We start from the raw sequence: 16,273 nt of genomic DNA on the forward strand, positions 1-16,273 counted from the left end.
TGTTATTATGCGCACTTCATATAAAGGTGCTTTTAACTGCAGTGACGCAACAGTGCAATTCTTAGAAAGTAATTTTGCAATGGAGGGCTGATATTTCTGCTTAAAGGGTTGCAGGGAACAAAATGGGAGCTATCTGGTAATATGTTATGGAAGTGTATGAAAAAGAGAAGTGTGAATAATAAAAATTTAGATAATTCCAGAGTTCTATCATGTTAAGAACTATATCGGTAAGGCAGTTGCCTAAAAATTAAAAACATGACAGTATCGTATAGTTTGAGATTATAGATTATTAAAGAAATGATAACCATAGGAAATGAGAATATTGTTGAAAAAATGTTTCAAATCTTTTATTTATTCATAGATATTTATACTTTTATACTTCGTTATCGTTTTTTTCTTTCTTTCTATCTATCTATCTATCTATCTATCTATCTATCTATCTATCTATCTATCTATCTATCTATCCATCTATCCATCCATCCATTCATCCATTTGCATAATTAGAGGAACATTGGAGGCATATCGGATATTAGAGGAATATCGGTTAGGTAAAATGTGTATATTGTATATTCTATCTATCTATCTAATATGAAAGAGAGGGAAAGATGCATGTTTAAAGATAAAAATCAATAGAATATTTGCTACTGTAAAAAAAACAGGAAAAAAACAACAACAGGTAAGCTGTTAAATAAAAATCAAGAAAATCATATCATTTTGCCAATGTGTTTGGGAACGAACCTGAATCTCCGTTGAATGTTTTTGGCGTGGACCCTTGTTCTTCAGAAATATCCTTATGTGTTTCTGCCACATTTGGACTTGCCTGTTGGTTTGGATGTTTGTGTGGAGTTTGTATTTTGCTGGATGTAGAAGGTTCATTTTCAGTGTCTGAATCGGAGATGCAGATGGTAGTGAGCGAAGAGGAAGATGAAGGATCTGCTAAAGAAGAAGGTGGACTGAGAGCTATAGGAGAAAGAAAGAGAAATAGAGCTTAAGCTGCATTTATTTACCACATACATTTTGTATATACAGTTAGAGTTGAAATGATTAGCCCTCCTATGGTTTTTTTTCATTTCCAAATATTTGCCAAATGATGTTTAACAGAGGAACAAATTTTTCACAGTATTTCCTATAATATTGTTTCTTCTGAAGAAAGTCCTATTTGTGTTTTATTTAAACTTTTTACATGTAATTTTCTAGTTTTAAAGTTAAATGATTAAAATCTCATTGCAAATGTGTGGAAATGAGCAACGCAGACATTATTCGAAACATCTCTTTTTTGCAAACATAACAAATAAACCAACCGAAACATTTTCTATGGCTTGTCAGATCCTCATAATGTGGGTCTCGGCTATGATGTGAAGGACATGAATGTAAACGGCGAGCGCATAACAGATGCTTTTGCTTTCTGTTTTGCGTTTGACTGATTTCCTTCCCTCAGACCAGCAGTTTCACATGTCTCTGCCATATGGAGCCACGGGACGCGGTGAGGAAAAAAAACAACACCATCTACATTTAAAGCCTCCCCTGTGCCCTTCAGTCTCAGAAAAGCACAGAAATACGCTACGTGATGGGACACCTCTTCTGTAATGAGGGAGTTCGATAATTGAGATTTTTTTGTCTTTCTCAGTGGCTGATAATGAATTTACACACCTCCAATTCACTCCTTCGCTTTCTTTTTCGGGATACAGGAGGAATAATGGCAAGCCAGTGACGTAAGATGTAGAATAAGTGTATAATATTAAAGATTCAATATTAAAGAAACAATTGTTAAAACTTATGAAGTGAGAGTATTTGTAGAAAAGGTTGTAAACATTAAAAATACCTTAATAAACATTTACATTTTATTTACACCAATGTTTATACTTATACACTCATTGGCCACTTTATTAGGTACACCTTACTAGAACCGGGTTGGACCTGCTTTTGCCTTCAGAACGGCCTTAATCCTTCATGGCATTGATTCTACACTGGAAATATTCCTCAGAGATTATTTGAGTTACTCTTGCCTTTCTATCAGCTCGAACTAGTCTGGCCATTCTCCTCCGATCTCTGACATCATAAAAGCATTTGTTGCCACAGAACTGCCACTCACAGGATATTTTCTTCTGCCTAAATGCATTGAGTTGCTGCCATGTGATTGGCTGATTAGAAGTTTGCGTTAATGAGCAGTTAGACAGACACACCTAATAAAGTAGCCGGTGAGGGAATATTTCAATAGATATCTATCTGTCTGGCAGTCTATCTGCATTTAATGCTAATAAACAGTAATCATAACTAAAAGAGCAAGAATATTCATGGAAAAAGGTTGTAATTATTAATATTTTGTACCCACCAATAAGACTTGTCTTTATTAGGAAATAGATGGATAGAAAAGAAACATGTGCACAAAATTTAGGTTCAAAATAGTTTTCAGAATAAAATGGCTAAAAAACAGTATGTATGTATATGTATATATATGTATATATATGTGTATATATATATATATATATATATATATATATATATATATATATATATATATATATATATATATATATTTATTTATATATATATAAATACACACACACACACACACACACACATAGTTTCCAATACATAAAAAAAAAAAAATATGTGCACAAAATTTAGGTTCAAAATAGTTTCCAGAATAAAATGGCTAAAAAACAGTATATATATATATATATATATATATATATATATATATATATATATATATATATATATATATATATACATATACATATACATATATACATATATATATATATATATATATATATATATATATATATATATATATATATATACATACATATATATACATACATACATATATATACATATATATATATATATATATATATATATATATATATATATATATATATATATATATATATATATATATATATATATATATATATATATATATATATATATATATACTGTTTTTTAGCCATTTTATTCTGGAAACTATTTTGAACCTAAATTTTGTGCACATATTTCTTTTTTTATCCATCTATTTCCTAATGCAGAGACAAGTCTTATATCTGGAAGGTCTCTATATACATACACACACACAAAGTAAACATGATTAAAAGTGGAGATTTTTTTTTTTTCAAGAATATAAAACACACTCTAAAAAAGCAGTTTTCCTTTGCTCAATTCCAGGTCCAACAAGGACAAACGCAACTGTTTGTGATACATTTTAAACCTAACAATTGAGTTTGTCCTCAACTGACCTCAAAACTGGTAGCATTTGTTTTTATGGTGCAACTAAAAGCATACCGATCATAATATTAATAACTGTGCAAACTTCTCAGAGCAGTAATTGTTGCTCTTCTTTCTTTAGCACATTGCGTTGGCTCTTTCTTTCTTTCCTTCTTGCACTCTCTGGTTCTCACTCAGGGTGAAGCTGAAAGGTCTGGTATGGATCTTCTGAAATGTCAGCTGAATTTGTGAGAAGCGGAATAAAAGCTCTACCGCTGCGCTGTCTCTTAACAAGGCAAAGAAAGGCAGAAAACAAGCTCCCGCTGCGCATCCGAGCCCTTCTCACTGTCTCCACCGGACGACACACACACACACACACACCTCCACCAACAGCACTTTCATTCAGAGCCAGAGATCAGAGGAATATGCAGATCTGCCATTGCTGGATCAGAGCAGTTGTGGAAGTCGAGGGCAAGCGGATGAATAGAGGTGTAAACGCTCGATGCTTTTTCGATTGGAAGAAAGGGTTAGAGAAGGTCTGGATGAATAAAGAGATGTGTGGTGGGTGTGTTTTTTTTTTTTAGATGACTGATATGCAGATGGTACCTGAGATGATGGAAATATGACGGTAAAAATGGGAAGGGGGTAAAGGGCAAAAACCAATGCATCATAGGATTTTTTCAGAATTCATGATTTTACATTTTATCAGGGCTATTTAAATTACAAAAACAAATATTTAAGAACATATTTGATTTGATTTATTTATTTTCGAACAAAAATATCCTTCATAAAATATCATTAACAAAAAATACATTTCAACATGGTCGAAAATGGAGTGGGATGAAGAACAAGCATATTATTCTCCCACTCCATAACCACATACATCATTCATCTATTACTTAAACTTACATCTTCTTTTACGTATCTCTTCTTTTTACATGAGACATATTTTACTCTGTTGGCATCTTTACATATTATATGTTTGATTCCATTTGTACCTTTACATTATGTAACAAAAACAAATAAAACAAATATTACTGCAAATAAATAGCTATTAATTAAAATTTCATCATACCTTTCTCATTTTATCCTTTTTCAATCACCTTCATCATTATATTCCTTAAATAGTATATATTTATAAAACTTTTTAAACTGATTAATATCCTGGCATTGTTTGAGAGTCTGATCTAGACTGTTCCATAGTTTTACACCACAGACAGACATACACAACCTTTTTAAAGTTGTCCTTGTCTTCAACATCCTAAAATATAAAACAAATAACAAATTTTACCCTCAGAAACAACAGTTAAAGGATAAAATGTAATATATATATATATATATATATATATATATATATATATATATATATATATATATATATATATATTATAGGTGAAAAAATATATTATAAAAAGTATGTATATGTATGTATGTATGAACGTGTGTGTATATATACAGCGTCTGAAAAAATTCAACCAAAATAACTCCAACTTTCATTATATTTTGTAATTAGATGGCAAATAAATGAAATTATATGATGCTTGCTTTCCAGCTCATCTGATTTATATCACCGCATTACCTTGTTAAACATTGATAACCCAAATATTGACAGAAAAAACTAAATCAGTATGCAGAAATAAAGCAACGTTTACATAACGGAGTCAATATTTGTCAGCCTCGCGATGGGTGCGTGGTGTGTCTTCTCGGCTCTGTACCATGACAGTGGTGATATTGTTAACATTACGGTCAGTGCGTGGACGGCTACTCCCCGCCACATGACATACTGATCCAGTGCGATCAATTTTCACTAACAAGTAATCCAATCCACTGTAGCCTTTCAGTTCTCGTAAACCTTTGATCAAACTCTTATCTTCATTCGAAATCACCATTTTTATTTTAACATTACACAGATATAAATAAATACATCATTACATCATCGCCAAGAAAAGTAAATAAATGGATTATTCAAATGCACAGATTGCGCTCTAATTCTTGTACGAACTTTAGTCCATTTTTAATCCTGTTGTAGTTCGATAAGCAGTCTTATTTTTGTATGACATAGTATTGCTGGTGGTTTCTTTGAGACAGTGTCTCTGTGTGTGTGTGTATGTGTTTGTATACAACAGTTCTGTCTGGTTCTCGAATCGGATTGGCTGATAGTCGTGAGATATTTTGCCAGTAGCAGCGCACAAAGGCCTCTTCACCTTTGTGTATCACTCCACCCACATATAAGCAGAGAATGCTTAACAGTTTGACAAATATTCCTGCTGTTAGACAACATAATGTTCTTTTGAGGCTATTTTAGTTGAGAATGTAGTTGTTTCATACTGCGTTCGCACCAGACGCGGAACGCGCGTCAAGCGCGAGTGATTTACATGTTAAGTCAATGCAAACGCACGAATAGACATCCTGCGGCGCGAATGACGCGATACGCGCGAATGGCGCAAGGCGAATTGAGCGTTTTGCACGTTTGACGCGCTTAACGAGCGTTTCGCGCGAATCTCTCGAGTTCGAAAATCTGAACTTCAGCGGACATTCACGCCGCATTAACCAATCAGAAGCTTGCTCTTGTGGGGGCTTGATTGCGACGTAGAACCTGTTGATGGTGTCCCTACAGGCGACACCGACAACAAGTCATCAAACTGGGCTTGGCTCAGTCAGAAGCACCGCTGAAAGTCTCCGTCATCCAGGTTCAGTTTCTGGAGGAGTTTATGAGCTCACAGAGCTGGATGCACCTCTGAAAGGATGCAGTGGACTCAGACAGGACCCTAAACGTATTGACTGTGTTTTTCAGTCTCCATAAAGCACATTAACACTGTTATTTTCTTAATAAAATCCATGTTAGCCATTTAGCTATGAAGCTAAAGTCACCGGGCAGACAGAAGCCCTGCCCATCACGCGAATCCACTTCTGTTTTGAATTGAATTTGACACGCGATTAAAGCGGATTTGACGTGCGAATGAAGCGGGGGTTGACGCGCGAATAAAGCGAGTAAACTCAAATGTTCACGCGGCTATTTATGCGCGAATAGCGCGATTTATCCGCGTGTTCCGCGTATGGTGTGAACATAGCAGTAGATAACAACCATGCAGTCTATTTATAAGGATAGTGCCCATTTTAAAATATTTATCATTTCTGAGAGACAGCGGTTTGATGACCATTAGTCAAGGACGGTTGACGTTGTCTATCCACAAGATGGCACCATAATAAGCCCTAGCTTAGAAGATTAAAACTGTTGTGTCTTTTCTTGAGCGCGAATAAGAAGCTGAAAAACTGAAGCATTGCGGTTTTTAAGGTGGATATAATAGAGTCAATAAGAAGCTGCGAATAAGAAGCTGGATTCAGCCTTGTCCCTCTTCATTGCAAACACAACAGCAGTCTGGCAGTGATTGCCCTGCTTTTTTCCAGGGTAATTATTGTAATATTGTAAAGGTCGCTTAATGTTTGATTTGCATTGTGTATAAACGTCTTCTTTAAGAGGACTTCTGTGGTTGTTTTACCTTTGAGATGTAAGCACGCATGTATGGGAGCTTAGTTCAGTTCTGGCGAGCTCCGAGAAGTGTGTGATGGTCACTCTACCACTGTATCATTCTTTTATTTCAATAATGTAACATTTCATTTAGCGATGGATGTTTGAGTGTCTTTTTTTCCCCCTTTTTTTCTACTCATTGTCATTGACTGGCATGTATGTAGTCGACAACACTTGGGAGAGACACATAAAGGCCAATAGGATTTCATTTCGCCGGGACACCTGGCACCCGTCACAATACCGGCGGCAACAGAGAAATACTGTTGACTGTAATAGACTGTAGGGAGATAACTCCGTAGACTGATGGCAGTTCATGTCACGTTCAGCCTTATAATCTTAAAATGTGAGAAAAATCACCTGTTTTCTCATTATTTTAGACATTACGCTAGAGAATTATTCAAACGCTAGCTGTTTTGACGTCAGCAGCAGATGTGAATGAATGGCGGAAGAAAGTAGTTCCTAATACAAAAGGGTTTTAGACTCCGTGTTTGATTTTCTTTTTTATATACAAGATTGTGCTGTCGAACTGCTGTATAAACACAAAATCACACTCATAGCAGTGCGATATGGCTGTTTATCAGCACTGGTGGGAGGCTACGTCCCGCACTGGTGGGAGGCTACCTCCCACCAGTGCTGATATACAGCCATATCGCACTGCTACGAGTATGATATTGCTCATATATACAGATAAAGTCAGAATTATTAGCCCCCCTTTGAATTTTTTTTCTTTTTTCAATATTTCCCAAATTATGCTTAACAGAGCAACGAATTTTTCACAGTATGTCTGATAATATTTTTTCTTCTGGAGAAAGTCTTATTTGTTTTATTTTGGCTAGAATAAAAGCAGTTTTTAATTTTATTAAAGGTATTTTAAGGTCAAAATTATAAACCTCTTTAAGCTAATATTTTTTTTCATAGTCTACAGAACAAACCATCGTTATACAATAACTTGCCTAATTACCCTAACCTACCTGGTTAAGCCTTTAAATGTTACTTTAAGCTGTATGGAAAAAATAAACAGGGGGCTAATAATTCTGACCTCAACTATATATATATATATATATATATATATATATATATATATATATATATATATATATATATATATATATAAAAATAAAAAGTCTTAATAAAAAAATTTATGTAGATATTAATAAGTATCAAAGTGCATAATAAAATGGAAAAAATTAATTATAAACATAAAAACATAAATAAAAAAAACAAGGTGATGCATGATACTTTAATTTTTCCCTTTGATAAAATGAGTAAATGAAACAGATCAGGCATTCCTGCTTTCCCATTTCCCTTCATCTTTATAACAAATTTGTAACCAGAAATGATAAACATTTGACCAAAACAAATCAAATTAATAATAAAAAAGGCTTAAACCTAAACAAAGAAAGAGAGATGCTGTGTCCCAATTCAAATACTATCCGTCCTAAATAGTATTTGAAAATAGAATTAGTATGTCCCAAAATCAATGTTCAAAAGAGTATGCCAAAGGCTCCCGGATGGTTTACTATTTCCGGTCAAAATTTTAGTTGTGTAGAAGTGTCAATACTCTAAGCTCTGATATTGCCCACAATACATTGTGTGTGGACGTGAATCTGAATATAACTTCCAACTAAATAATCTACAAACATGATGGACACGCAAGACCAACTGTCAAGTAAAGAGGCTTCGGTAAAGATTTATATATTTTTTTTTACTTCTCGGTTCTTCTGGCTGCAAATCCCAAATTTTCATTGCCAATTTCAAGCCAACTAAAATAGTTTGTTTTTGGTTTAATTTTGAATTTCCCCAACCATTGCAGAGCCCAGGGGACCAGAGCAAGTGCTCCAGCTTGGCCTCCCCTGGACCCAGTAAAGATGTTTATATGACCGTTATTTAATATCTAGCCAACTGCAGCATATTTAAATCGCGTTTTGTGTGTCATATTTCATCTGCAACAACATTACTGCAAAACAACAAAACTTCTATAAAGACGTGTTTGGACATTAACGTCTGAATGCAGAATTATCCAAAGACCTGAGGAGATTTCTCTGCATGAAAGACTCGTGAATGGCAGATTAACCTGCTGCTGCTTCTCAAATAAGGTAGGAAATTAAATATGAAAGTAATGTGGATGATTGACAGAACTAAGCAACGTAACGATCTGTTAACGAGGAAGTAGTATGTCCCAAAGCTTGCATACTCCTCTGTTACACACTCAAAAGTATATACTTTTCCTTCACAAAAAAGTATGTGAATTGGGACGCAGCAAGAGAAACTTTATCATGCATCCAAAAGCCAAGCTGGTGCATGATGGGAGTTTTCAGAGCCCTACAGTGAATAGCGAGCTGCTCATCCTAACTGTTTTTCAAGCGTGAACACATGGAGTTGTGTAAATCTGCGTTATTTGCTCATGACAGCGTTTAGATGGATATTCCTGCTTTGTGATTTTGAGGATTGTGAAAGCAGAAAACAGATCTGGAGTGTTGAAGTGTTGACGTGAGACTTTGATTGCTGTGACGCGGGTTTGCTTTACGCCTCAAATTAAGCTGATCGGCAGTCAGATTCCTGCTGGAAACCACTCGTCTACACTGATGGGCTGTGAGTGTGCGCGTGTGTGTGTGGGTCTGTAAACGGTAACTGTATATTTCAGTCAGATCATTAGTATTATTGTCAGTGAACATAATTCTCTCTTTTTTTTTTTTGTTTAAAAGGTCAAGTTACCTACCAGAAAGATTGCACGGTAACTGCTCAGAGCATCTTAGCAACTGCATAGAAGTGTCCTAGCAACATCCTAGCGACCACACAGCAACAGCTTAGCATCATTTTTTGAAAATATCAGTAGAGAAAAACCCGTGAGAAAAAAAGTGTGAGATTATATTATTAATTATAATAATGTTTACACTCACCGGCTACTTTATTAGGTACACCTGTCTAACTGCTCGTTAACGCAAATTTCTAGTCAGACAATCACACTAAACTCAATGCATTTAGGCATGTAGACATAAGCCCCTTTCACACAGTGATACCGGTAAATATCTGGAAAATTTCCGGAACGACTTTACCGGTATATTCAAAAAAGCGCTGTTCACACAGGTGAGGACCTTACGGATATTTTCCGGAAAAGAGCATTCACACATCCATTCCAAAATACCGGTAAATTCTGACATCATTCACCACAAATGAGCTTTAAACGGCTGCGCTTGTATTTGTAAACATTTGACTAAATTACAAACTCTGTGGATGATCAATATTGTGAACAACTTTCGCAGGATCACTTTCTCATGTCGAGATGTTCATAATATGTGCGTGTGCAGGCGCTCACAGGCTGTTTCAAAGGCACATGCAAAGCTTAAAGGTAAACAAACAACGGCTTATCATAAGCATCTCATCGATGATTATTTACACAGTTGGCATAAAGAAGAACATATAAACGTGATCTGACTAACTTCTAGCAGCTTAATGTGTCTGGAAAAATATTCAAAGGTTTTTATTCTCACAAACCGCGCGGACGTAAATGCGTCTGACTGTTGTGATTGGCTAAAGCAGACGTCTCACGTCAGCACGTTCTAGACGTGCACGCGCTTATTACGGCAATCTTCCTTCTGCATTCACACAGCGCAGCATTCCGGCAAATTGCCGGTAATGTTACAACTTCTCTTTCCGGAAAATAGCCAGAACGAATTTACCGGTATTTTTAAAAAGGACCTGTTCACACATACAACCTTTCCGGAAAATTGCCGGCAATTTTCCGGAAAGGTCTGTATGTGTGAAAGGGGCTATAGTCAAGACGATCTGCTGCAGTTCAAAACGAACATCAGAATGGGGAAGAAAGGTGATTTAAGACAATTTGAACGTGGCATGGTTGTTGGTGACAGACGGGCTGGTCTGGGTATTTCAGAAACTGCTGATCTACTGGGATTTTCACGCACAACTATCTCTAGGGTTTACAGAGAATGGCCTGAAGAAAGACAATATCCAGTGAGCGGCAGTTCTGTGGGTGCAAATGCCTTGATGATGCCAGAGGTCAGAGGAGAATGACCAGACTGGCTCCAGCTGACAGAAAGGCAACAGTTTTGTTAAATATGCATATTTAGTCAATTATAATAGTCAATTAATTCATCTTTTACTTTGATATTTATCCAAAAGAGAAGAAAAAGTCATACATATTTGAAGTGACGTGATGGAGAAAACACAATAACAACCTTATTCAGCTCTAGTATTCCCTTAAAGAACAAAGAAAGCGAACATACAATGTGCATGTGTACAGATTGTGGCTTTCAATCACATAAGAGCGTCATCTAAACACAGACACACACACACACACACTCACAGATGTACGCGTGTAATAAGACAGCAGCAGCTGGCCTGTATGTGTTTCTATCTGTGTGTTTGATTAGGCTGTTGACGATCTGATCGATGGCATTGGAGTTGAAGGCGGAAAAAACACACACAAAGATTTCACAAAGTTTGCTGCCAGTGACGCCGAACGAAAGCGGCATTCTTGATTTGACAGGTGCCAAAATCCATTCCGCCTCACCGTGGCCGTGATAATGACTCATTTTCAATCTGATTTATTTCTGTCCTTCGCTATCGCACCCCTTTTTTTTTTTTTTTTTTTGAGTTGTGTGCCTCTTGTTGATTTAAAAAAAAAATTCTCTTTAAGTTTAGATGCTTTAGTAACTTTCAGAGCAGTGGGAAAGAAGGTTTGGATGTTGATTTACAAAGGATCAGGGCCTCGGATCAGCAGTGCCTTTTTATAAAAGCTTCTCAAACACAAGGAAGTCCAAAAGTCTCCGACCAAATGGGAAATCTGGAGTTCACAAACTAATTTAGAATTTTTGGAAATAAACAGTTTAGGATTTGAGCGCTGCTGTCGCTGAGACGCAAGACAAACCAAACGCTAAAACAGTCCAAGAACTGCTCAACTCTTCATTACAGCTGCTTTGCTGATTAATAAAAGTTTACAAATAAAATATTAAAAGAACAACAAATACACTATTAATAATAATAATAATACATTTTTAGGCCTTATTTAAAATGATGAAAACTCATCACCAAATGCAGTTGCTCAGGTGCTGCTAATTAGTTTTAGCATTGCTGTAGTTGGTTGCTAAGTGTGCTGCTATGCACTTGCTAAGGTGTTAAAACAGTTTTGAGCATGTTGCTTAGTGATTGCAAGGGGGTTCAGGTAGTTATCAGGGTTTTGCTATGTGGTTGTTACGAGTAATTGCGTGAAGGCTGCATAAACCGTTAGCTTTATTTCAGTATGTTAATGAACTTACACCTGAAATGGAATATTGAGTAGGGGGCGGGGCTTTTATTTGTGCATCTTCCCCTTATAGCAAACTAACAATAATAGGGGCGTGGTTAAAAATATTGTGACTCCACTCCAAACATATTATGCATCTTATTCTATCTCTAATCCTACCTCATACCTAAACCTAACTACTACCCAAATAACTATTATAAAGCTGCAAATTAGGTGTTTATTGAGCTAACAAATTAGTTAATAGTGAGAATTAAAATAAAGTGTTACCGAAAAAACAACGTTTCGTAAAAATATGTACGCATATAGTTAGTGTGTGTAGATTTTACCTTTCTGCACATTTCGTGGACTGTCACACATCTCACAGCGTAGCAGGAGTCCACTGTTGGAGAAAGTACACGACGAACAGTTCCACTTCTGATTGTGGCGCGGAGCCTGCAGTCCTGCCGATAGCCTACGGGGGGCGAACAAGGGAGACAGGGGGCTCTTCTTACCTCCACGCCGTGACAAGGGGCTAACCTGTCGAAAGCGCTTCACCTGTGGGGAAAAATCCTCCCCCTGGTCAGCTGTCAAATCAAAACTCTGAGTCTCCGGGGTTTGAGTAGGCTCCGCCCCCGCTGGTAATTGGGGTAGAGGAGATCCATCAGAGGTTGAATCCTCAGTTCGTTTCCTTTTCTTTTCTTTGTGCACAGAGGGGGAAAAGAACGATCGGATGTCGTGCTGCTTGTCCCTTTCAAACTGCGGAGGATGGGAAGAAAAGGGGGGAAAAGAAAGAGAGCTTTTTTGTCACACACAAAGTGTTTGAGGTTGAGAAACTTCATCTCATGACAGCAAAGTGATGAAGCCAAAGACACTTCTGAGAGAAAAGCACTTTGTGAGGTTCAAGTTACCAAGACTGAAAACCTAGTCATGTTTAGAGATGTCAAAAAGCACCAGTTCTGTCACCAGCAATGACAAATCAATCAAAAAGACTGTTAAAATAATTATTTTCAATAGTGATAATCAATATTTTAGCATTAAAAATTATATTATATATATACACACACACACACACATGCATGCATACATACATACATACATACATACATATATATTAGGGGTGTGAACCTATACTGGTCTCACAGTTCAGTTTGGTTTCGATTACCATGCCATTAATTCGGTTCAATTCCATATCTTTGTGCATCCCGGTGCATTAACGATGCTTTCCATAAACAATTTGATATTTTAATTAGCAACACAATAATTTTTGTATTATTATATTTATAATATATTGTATATTATATTTATAAATTATTTCTAATACAATTCTTCTTTAATTTTACCTGCTCAAAGAAAACACTCTTTTTGAATGTATCAAACAAAACTAATTAACATGTTATCTGATTTGCTTTTTTTTTAAGCGTTTTTGAGCGAGTTCTTATACACCTATGATTGGCTCTAACGGTCAGCATGGCTCTGGCGCTGCTTCAGCAAACAATGACACAAACACTGATGTTAAACGTTCTTCATTATAGACGGCAACGCTCGTGTCTATATTCACAAGTAACATTATTGTTGTAACAGCGGAGAGAAGAAATAAAACGTTATCTCAGGAACACGACAGCAGGTCAAAGCGGCCACAGAGAGCGCGAGAGAGAGTTTGCAGCTTTTATTTTTTCCTAGCTAGGTCAAAGAGCTTAGAATTACCAAAAGCCCACACTCAATAGAACGTTCCATTGCAACAGCAGCATCCAGCAACAGTCCTGCGATTCCACTATTTTAGAGTGAAAACTATCGGCCATTGGATCTTTGGATTGGCCATTAGATATTGCTGTCACGATGGCAATTAGCCGCTTTGTTTTTTATTTATTTATTTAAAATGCACATTAACGCTGAGATACAACCTAAAAGACGACAAAACAACACTTACCGTCACAATCATCAGCACTTTTAATAGTTTATTTCACAGACTTAGGGCTCTAGTTTGACAGTGCATACGCAAAACGGAGCGTGCAGGATGCAAACGCATTCAGGGTGTGTCAGAATCCATATTTGCTAATTTAAGGATGGTAAAATCCGCTTTGCGCGGTGGCGCATGGTCTAAAAGGGTTGAGTTTATTTTCCTAATGAGTTATAGGTGTGTTTTGAGAATAAACCAATCAGAGTCTAATCTCCCATTCCCTTTAAGAGCCAGCTGTGTCGCGCCATAACCGCATTTGCTATTTACATGACGTAAAGTAAGTGGAAGTGGAAAAACTGAGCATTTCACTTGCAAACAGTTAACAGTTAACAGTTTTTTTTAAAGAAAAGAGTTAAACAGAGCATCTACAGCTCATGAATGAGAGATAAATTATCAACTTTCACTTTCGCTGTAGGATAGGGAAACCTTTACGCACAGACATAAATTAGCCTATAAATAATTAATTTAGTTTGTTAAGCGCAAACATTTGTTTCAAAACTATTTCTAAATTCAGTTCCAATTTCTAGCAAACGAATAAATGAACAATAGTAACGAAGTGTGTTCAAAAACCTGAGTTATATCCTAAAACACATGCTGTGCCCCATATGGTCTAAAACCTGCAGGTGGGCAAATCTAAGCTTCTTTTTAATAAAACAAATATAAATATGGATAAAATTAATAATACTGCTAATAATCATAACATTATACAAAAGCAAATTGTTATGAATCAACTGAAAAAGACTCCCGAGATGAAGAAGACATAAAAGCAGTGATTTTTCATATTTATGTAGGCTAGAAAATAACGTTTTGTAATATTTTAATCCTTTATATTTATATCCTATATATATATTCTTATTATATCCTATATATATTCTTAATATTTGTATTTTTTCATATGTAAAGATATTTGCGTATTGCTCTACATCTTGTATGTAGGCTATCAAGCAGTGTGTAAGCAAGGCGGAACTCTGTGCTGGAGTTTATACCGGGTAAGTTTTGGTCAAATCTATTATAGCTTCTCAAAATAGCAACGCGCAAGCAGCGTGCCTCAGAACGCCTTCCTTTTTAGACCAGAACGCCTATGGGCGCACATATGAGCGCAAATGCATTTGCTATTTAAACAACGTGGTGCAAAACAGCAAAACGACACTTGCGTCAAGCTGAAACTAGCAAATAACATTTGCACCGCGCCTTGCGCCGCATTGCGCCGATTGTATGATAGGGCCCCTAATGTTTATATTTTAACTATACTTATTTTCTTGGAACTGTCACTTTAAACTACTTTAATTTAATAGTTTACGCACTAGCATAATATAAATTAATGCTGACATGTTAATTTAAATTAAGTAAAACTAGTCTTAGTCTTAAGTTAAACTTAGTCTTGTCAGCGTTTTGGAAATTGTTTTCTTTTCATTGAGATGTTGTTTGAAATGTTGCTTTTCAATGGGGGTGTATGAATATATAATATTTTAACTCATATTTGACTCATTATTTTAATTCATTCTGTCTAACGTTAGTTATCTGTGCTGTTGTTCTATTATAATTTTCATTCCAAAATGGCCACCATGTGACACTAGTAGCATCTAGTGGCTGTTTCCCTGAATAGCAACTGAGTGTCGCCTCTTGTTGATTCTATGCTCTTTGGCTGGGATCTGATGTACTCCCCTGTCAGTGAAAGATTGTCCAACAAACTTAAAGCAGTGAACTGTGCAAAGTTATCTGCTTTTTAAGTAGTTAGCCTCGCAGTCTCTATCCTCACCATAGTAAGCTACCTCCATAAACCGTATATGTGATAAATGATGTCAGTACATAATAACCGGTTATGATTATAACTGAGCTGATACCGAATTGTTCGCGTCTGCATTGAAGAAACAATTATGTTGTTTTACCCCTAAATTATATATATATATATATATATATATATATATATATATATATATATATATATATATATATATATATATATATATTGACGTTGACATGCTAAAATTACTTGATTTAAATTTTGTGTTATCTCCACATGCGTCCTCATTCATTTCACTTTTTGTGTGTAGAGTATGAGCTTGCTCAATGAGCATGATCAAATGGGTCATTATAAATGGATGTTATATTACAATTAGTTTTTATTTCACATGACTTTTAAAAAAAAAATTATTATCCCTTTAAAAAAATTATTAGCCCTTTAAAAAAGTTATTAGCCCTTTAAAAAAATTATTATCCCTTTAAAAAAATTATTAGCCCTTTAAAAAAAATTATTAGCCCTTTAAAAAATTATTATCCCTTTAAAAAAAATTATTATCCCTTTAAAAAAATTATTAGCCCTTTAAAAAAAATT

The 16,273-nt window shown here is 35.6% G+C and overlaps 1 protein-coding gene across 1 annotated transcript in view; it reads right to left on the bottom strand.

Annotated features, from left to right (window-relative positions):
• The window catches only part of zranb3 (zinc finger, RAN-binding domain containing 3), a 127,654-nt gene that overhangs the window by 27,379 nt on the left and 84,002 nt on the right, over positions 1–16,273 (bottom strand). Inside the window, exons 13-14 of the mRNA XM_017353438.4 lie at positions 12,329–12,737; positions 739–960 (exon numbers count right to left, since the gene is read on the bottom strand). Of these exons, the coding sequence (XP_017208927.2) occupies positions 739–960; positions 12,329–12,737 (631 nt within the window). The remainder of the gene's footprint in view (positions 1–738; positions 961–12,328; positions 12,738–16,273) is intronic.

This window comes from Danio rerio, chromosome 22, assembly GCF_049306965.1.
Source record: "Danio rerio strain Tuebingen ecotype United States chromosome 22, GRCz12tu, whole genome shotgun sequence".
NCBI lineage: Eukaryota > Metazoa > Chordata > Actinopteri > Cypriniformes > Danionidae > Danio > Danio rerio.